We start from the raw sequence: 7,537 nt of genomic DNA on the forward strand, positions 1-7,537 counted from the left end.
TGCTGGGAGGTCAGAAGCTGGCTGGAGTATCTGGCATTCCCAACAGCCCTTTTCATGCCTAGGTACATAGATACAGGTAACAGGGATAAGTGGGGCAGGGTATGAGATGGCTTGTGCCCTTGGTTACAGGGTGAGCACCTCACTAGAGTATCAAGAAAGCTGCTTAAAACTTGTCTCTCCAAACTGATGGCCAAGCACCGAGCCCGAAGTCTCACTGTCTTGTGAGGAGCATGAAAGCTGTGCCCACACCAGGGTTACAGTGTCTGTACAGATGGTCCTTTCTCTCAGATCATCCAGCCTACCCGGGCAGAGATATCACCCAGGGGGAGTACAAGGGAAAGCAGAAACCAGCACAAAGCACTTTCCTCAGCCTAGCATCTTCCAAGCAGAAATCATCCTTCTCTCAAAGAAAATTAAAAGGAAAAAGCTATTCTTCCCCTTTTGAGAAACAACCAAATTTCTGAGTGCTTCCCAGACCCTGGCAGCCCACAGAACTACTCAGCAGTTCTGTACTTGTATTCAGTCTACATTTTTTTTAAGACAACTTACCACAAAACTTTCATCTCCAACAGTAAAAAAAAAAACCATCAATGAATATTTTTGAGAGATTCAAGGGCAGATATGAATATACAAAATAAGAACCTTTCTCTGTTTCTGGTAGGACAGTAGGAAAAAGTATGGAAGTGCAACAGAGAACAAAGTCTAAGCAACTTTTTTGTTGCTGTGTGTTCTGGGAGATGGTAGTGAACAAACCTACCCACTACGAAGAGTTTTTCCAGGAAGTGTAGGTTGCTGTACCCTGTATCCCCTGAGCAGCAGGTGCTCGCACAACAGTTCTCATGCTGCTTGCAAGCAGAGAATTTGGAGGAGCCCCAGAAACGTGCACGAAGGATGAACGAACCCTATGGCCCTGAGGCACCCCGTCCCATCAACAGCACATCTCCTGGCACCATGAAAATGTTCATGGGCTTCCTCACTGTGTTTACCGTAGTGCAGACCATTGGGACCGTGCTCTTCTGTTTGTATCTTCACATGAAGATGGATAAGGTAAGCAGAGAGAGAAGGTTGTCTCTGTCCCTGATGGATTGCTGGCATGCTTTGACTTCAGGTCTGGTGAGATCTGCTCACCAAGAGAATGAGCATGGTGAAGATGGTGCTGACCACTGGATGGAGGCAGCAGTATCATTTATCACACTCATGTTCTCATATCTGCTTTAATTTGCCATGAGAGGTATGTGGGAGATCTGTTCCCCTTGCTAACAAAACAGAGAATGACCAATTGCCAAGAGACATTTAGAATAAATCTGGTAGCTGATGGCTAGTCTGAGGACAAGAGGGTGGGGTTTAGAAATGCAAATGGCTGTTTTAGGTTTGGTGGTGGTTTTTCTGATTTTGTAGCACTTATTAGCGCTGTGATATGAACTGAGAAGATGAAAGGTCCAGAATTTTTTTTTTTTTCATGTTTCAGTGATTTTATCAACATCTCACCTCAGGTGCTGTCTTTCAGTTCAGGGAAGAAAAGACTGGACCTTAGTATTTTTTTCATTTTTGAAGGTACACAGTAGCAGTGATCCTGTCCCATACTTGGGACAATATCTACCAAAAAGTTAAAGTCCAGAAAGCTGTTTTTGAGGTTTTTATGGCCGCAGCTGCACTGCATGATGCCTGAAACCACCAATCTAAAGCTACTTTCCTTCTAGCCAGAAATGACTGCCAGCTAAAGAAATATGTGCCTAAAACACAGAATTTTTCTTACCTGATACAGTGATATGGTGGAGGTTACTGATTTTTACATGTGTCATTTCAACTTAAATTAAAATTTAGATGTGTGGTTTCTGATCTACAAGGGTGGAGAGCAATGTTGAGCTAGAGGGGCTTTAATATCAGAGGGCTGGAAGGGGACTTCAGTGCATGGAGGTTGCAGGCTGTCATGAAGGAATGTGTAGAATGTCTGTGGAAGAGGGAAATGTGACTACAGGCTGAGGATCAGAGGCAGCTGAAATGCAGTCACAGTTGGCAAAAAGATTTCAGTTGCCTTCAGTGCTTGTGGCAGGGCTTCGAATCTGATCCTCCTTATCTTAGTGCTACCTGTGCTGAGCTCTCTGCCTTGCTGTGTGTCCTCATATCCAGCTGCACTTTCTCTTTACCATTTAACTGCTATGTTATGTTTTTACAAGGAACAAAAAGAACAACAAAAAAATCAAACGGGTGTAAATATAAAAATCAGTATTTGGATTCATTTAATTATCTTCTTATTGGCTTTCTGATTTTTTTTTTTTTTTTTTAATCTGAAGATCTTGGCACAGTTTAGCCCCAACCTACATGTTGTTTTGTTTTGCTGGCAATGCTTTTAGTCAATAAGTGAGCAGAAAACAATTAAAACCCCTCTGTGTGGACAGGGCAGTGAGGGGGTAGGTGAGCATCCCAGCTGCCTGCTGAGGCCACTGGGGAAAGACTTGCAAAGCCCGAGCCCCTGAGCCACCCACTGGGGTTTCTGTGTCTTTAGGAAAAGTCAGAGATGGACATTTAAATTAATTATCAAGGTGATAGAAAATAGATCCTGAGCAATCCTCCTGTCACCTAGCATTACCATTCAGGGTGAGCTCCATGGGTTCAATTCCCAGTGGATGAGGGCACAGACGTTGTGTTGAGTTTCTGGTGGGAGCTCTTCCTGCCCACATTTTGTCTGCCCACCTCATCCCTGTGCTGAATGTCTGATCCTGAGCTTCCCTGTATTTATTGCTAGTAGGAATGCATCATTGCTCTGCTACCAGTTGTTGCAGGTTTCCTACTAACATCCTGTTGGCCCTCCCTTCTCTCCTATGTTGGCAGATGGAAGAGGTGTTGAGCTTAAATGAAGATTACATCTTCCTGAAGAAAGTACAGAAATGCCAGACAGTAGAAGGTCAGAAGTCGACATTATTGGACTGTGAAAAGATTATAAAGGGCTTCCAGAACATCCAGTGCAAGGTATATGCTGTTGGGTGGATAAAGACCCCACTGAAGAAGGAGAGGGGCTCCCGGTCACACATAGAGCTTCACCCCAAGCATTTAAAAACCATGGGTGCCCTTTAGTTTTGGGCTGTGTAGCACATGCCCTTTTCTATACTGTATTCTTCTTACACTATATTGATATTATTGAAAAATCTCATTGATTTTTTCCTAAAATGCTCTTGATCAGGGCACATCCAGCTGCAACATGCCATGGTGTGTTTGGGGATTGTGGTGGGCAGGATGGAGCTACAGCCACCTTGGCACTACTCCCTGATTCCAGTCTGAAAAGAATTTATTTTCTGCTTTCTGGAACCTTGCTCCAGTCCTGTGCTGGGTGGCTGTGAGGATGCTTGTGGCCACCTACCACTGGGATCACATTTCTGCCCACTTTGCCCAGGTATCAATGACAGTCTAAGGTTTGGGCAAGGAAATAGCTTCTGGCAACGAGTGAGGAGGAGCATGATCACATTTGGATGCAGAAGAGTCAGTTTGCATTGCAATGAGGTGCTCTCATCCTGCTCAGCCCTGAATTCACTGCTTAGAAGTGGCTGTGCTGGCCAGAGTAGGCAGGAGAGGAACATTTCTTCCTCATTGTCACTGCCTGATGACAACAAATGCCTCAGCTAAAAGTGCCTCAGATAAATCTTCAGGTTTGCAACAGTACCCAACAGACCACCAAAAATTATGTCTGAGGTAGGCTGTGCTCAGCAGTCCTGAAAACCCCAACTGCAAGGCAGGGATGTACATTGGCAGCACTTGCATCATGGCTCTCTTACAGGAAAAGGAGATTTTTCTTGTTTGTTTATCTTATTGTTTTCAATAGACTTTACCCATCATTTTGATAACACCTAAGACCATAAAACCTATAAGCTCCCTGCTGCAGACAGCCCATGGTCATTTGTGAAGCTGAGGAAGGTACAAGAGGGGTTCTCTGGCTTCAGGTATCCTCTGTCACAAGCTGACAGGGCTTTTGGAGCCAAATATCACCAATTCCAGCAATGACCAGAGCATCTTTTATATAAAAATTTTCAAAATCACTGATTTTGAAAAAAAACCCCATATATCTTTTCTGTTGTAACAGGACAGACCCCCCAAGGAGCAGCCCAAGTTTGAAATGCAGAGAGGTGAGTTTCCTGGTGTAACCAGTGCACTCATGGCTTGCTGGAGCAGGAGGAGTTCCTTGGCCTGGGAAGGGGTTTCCTTCAACAGCCCAGCCCATGAATTTCTCAGGGCATGGTGTGGAGGCAGAGGACAGGTTGGGGTTTGAAGTATCCCCATGGATGTAGGACTGAGCTCAGTGTGGGCTGGTAAAGGGGGACACTGGACATGGCTGTCTTCCCAGGGCAGGCAGTTCTGGGTGCCAGAATAGATGGTCTGAAGTTGTTGAAAATGAGCCCGAAATTAAATTTGCGGCCTTTTTACATCACAGGTCCTGACCACCATGAGCATCCTGGTTTGATGCACAAGAATGAGACATCTGTGGCAGGTGAGGTTCAGGCACATCCAGGTCCTGTTCCAACGGCGGGCAAGGTGGCATCATCTCCTCCACAGGCTTCATCCATCAGAGGCTTCCCCTCAGAGGCACCTGCAGGTCTTTGCTGAGTGGAGTCCTGCCTCACTCTGGGCTGGGAGTGGAATCTGGAGATGTAGAGAATCTTGGCCTGTAGAGAGACATTAAGGGTGGCAGGTGCTGCAGTCCCCGGAGAGGAGCACTGAGGAAACAGTGAGTGCCAAGGCATCAGTAACACTGGCCTTTCTAAATTGCAGCAGAGAAGAGGGAGCCAATTGCAGTTCACCTGGCAGGTCAGCAGAGCAACAAGGAAGGCTCAGGTAAGACAGACTCACTGGGTCCCACCTCATCCAGGGAGCCAGAGGGACACAGCAGTGTGCATTCCCAGTCCTGCCGTGTGGCTCTCTAAGGGCAGGGAAAGGGACAGAACAACTCCAGCACAAAACTGTGTCCCCAAACGACAGCAATTCTCCCAGTGGTCCCATTGCCATGTGCACCTGTGCCATGTGGTGTTCACACATCCCAACTGTCCTCAGTAGGCCTATGTGTGCCCATCCTAGAAATGCACCACAAGGGCTTAATCTTTCCAGTGTTTTTTGTGAGTGGAAAATGTCTTAATTTTGTATTTAAGGAAAAAAACTTCCCATTTCTTTTGTTCTTAAAATGGATATTTTTGCTCTCCTGGCCATCTCTTGCTATGGTGGCTGCTGCAGGAGGGTTCTGCTTGCATGTGTGTCTGCTGATTTAATCCTCTTCTCACCCATAGTGGCCCTGGCAGTAAGATGGGCTGGCTGAGGGCTTTACAATCGCAGCATAGGGCTCCAAACTGGTTTAGTCAAGGTGCAATTATTCACAGCCATGGCCATATCAGGTTTCAGAGAAACACCTGAGTCCTTTTGCATTTGTGCATCCCACTGTATTGACTGTGGTTGCTCTTACCTTAACTGAGGGACTTCCCACAACAGCAAGGATTACCAAAGTGAGTATGAGCTTGCAAGGTCAGTCACTCCATCTGGCAAGGATTTCACAATCTAAGCACTTCTGATTTAATTCTGGAGTAACTGACAGTAATCGGCAACTGCTCTTTCCATCTCTGATGCAGCATTTCAACCAGTGCTCAGTCTACCTGTGGAAAGCTTAGTGTTAGATAAGATCAGAGAAGTAAGAAACTCACTGAATTTTAAAACACTGCTCAGACACTTGTTGAGCCTATAAAGCAGGGTCCAGAGAGCAGCAGTTGTGTGGAGTTCAACTCTGTGTGGGGAAATGCCCCTGTGGGATGCTTGGTCAGGGCCCATGGGCTGCATGGGTCCTCCAGGACTACCCATGGCACACTGTCTCTGGGCTGGGGCAGTCAAACTCATTATTCCACTTGGAGCCAAGTTGCTCCCCCTGGCTGCTCTTCCGGGTGTCTCTGTAGGCTGGAGAAGGCAGATGTCCAAATTCCAGAGGTTGTAGCTGAGCTCAGCCCCTACAGCCATGGCTTCCAGGTCTCTGTATAGGCTTATCTGCACAAACCACATGAGCTACTCTGATGACATCAAAAGTGTCCCAAAATCCATGGCATCACCTGATCTGTGTGGGCCATGGTCCTGGCAATGGGAAGGAGCACTAATTGTGCTAAGCCCTTGCAGCTCTGCACTTAGGTAGGGATAGTAACTGTGTAATGTTAATTTTTGTACTTCCTTGGTAAAGTCTCGCCATCGCCAGAGGCTGAGAGGAAGGACTCTGGAGAAAAGGCAGCCCCCAGCTGGAAAAACTGGGATGGGAGGCTCTGAAGAGCAGAGTTGCAGCATATTTTGGTAGTGCTCTGAGGGCTTGAAGGGTGTCCCACTGAAGTCCATGAAAGAAGAAAATGGAAGTGACACAGTGTTTGGTCTGCTGCAGTAAACACAGGCAATCCTCCTCCTTAAGCATTTCCACTTGGCTGGAAGAAGGAAGTTAAATGTACCTCCACTCACATATCCAGTCAAGGCTGGCAAAGCCAGTGATCAGCAACATGGGTTAAATCTGCTCCGGCCTTGGGGAAGGGTCCCTGCTCCCCTGGGCTGGGGGATGGTGTCCTGGGCTGGGTACCCCACTAACTGCACCCCATGGACAGACAGAGGCTTTGAGGCCAGATGTCTGTGGGTGTCCCCTCAAATCAGCCTGCCAAAGTGGAAATGTCCTTCTCTGAGCTCACCTGCCATGCTCTCTCCCTACAGTGCTGGAGTGGAGGGAGACCATGTATGGCCCCACAAACAGCTTGATATCCAACAAGGAGGGGAAACTGAAGGTGGAGGAAGCAGGGCTCTACTACATCTACTCCCAAGTCAGCTTCTGCACTCCAGAAGTGTCTTTGGCACCCTTCACCCTCTATATTTATTTACATATCCCCAAGGAAGAGGACCGGCTCTTGCTGAAAGGACAAAAGACACAGAGCTCTTTGAAGACACGTGAAGAAGGACACTTGAAGACCCTCTGTGAACTCCAGTCCATCCGTGTTGGAGGTGTCTTCAACCTCCGGGAAGATGACATGGTCTTTGTCAATGTGACAGACTCCACAAAAGTGAGGTACAGCCACGGCAACACCTACTTTGGCATCTTCAAGCTGTAGTGAGGAAAGTGCTGTCCTGAGCTGGGAATCCAGCCCAACTTTCTTGAGCAAAGTTCCTTTCCCTTTTTCCCTTATTTATGTTCCTCTGCCTCTCTGTTTTTCTCAGTTTTTAATTTGTATATTTTGTTATTTATTAATGAGGGCCAAAGGGCCCTGAGAACACAAATAGAAAAAAGTTTGAAACTGTTATTATTTGCTTCCAGTTTTTATTCTTTTGCAGCCAGTGATTTGGTACACGCTGGTGTTGTATGTCTGGGTCCACCACACCCCACGTTCCTGGCAGGGTCGATTTCCCTGTTATGTCATAAGAGCTTTGTTTACCAAAATCTGCCATCAATGTTTCTTTCCTAGAAATGTAGGATGGCTTGGGGCACTTCAGCCAAGCTGAGTTCATACATATCTCCAGCACCAATCTGCTTACAAACACCAATGGAAAA

At 46.6% G+C, this 7,537-nt stretch overlaps 1 protein-coding gene across 1 annotated transcript; it reads left to right on the top strand.

The window, feature by feature from the left end:
* Positions 1-891: 891 nt before the first annotated feature.
* Positions 892-7,287, top strand: CD40LG (CD40 ligand). Its single transcript, XM_021542149.2, has 6 exons — positions 892-1,047; positions 2,833-2,970; positions 4,076-4,118; positions 4,424-4,480; positions 4,762-4,824; positions 6,709-7,287. Exons 1-6 carry the CDS (start codon positions 892-894, stop codon positions 7,098-7,100), a joined length of 849 nt encoding a protein of 282 aa, XP_021397824.1. The 3' UTR covers positions 7,101-7,287.
* Positions 7,288-7,537: the final 250 nt, after the last annotated feature.

The sequence above is a fragment of the Lonchura striata genome, chromosome 14 (genome assembly GCF_046129695.1).
Source record: "Lonchura striata isolate bLonStr1 chromosome 14, bLonStr1.mat, whole genome shotgun sequence".
In the NCBI taxonomy this organism is placed as follows: domain Eukaryota; kingdom Metazoa; phylum Chordata; class Aves; order Passeriformes; family Estrildidae; genus Lonchura; species Lonchura striata.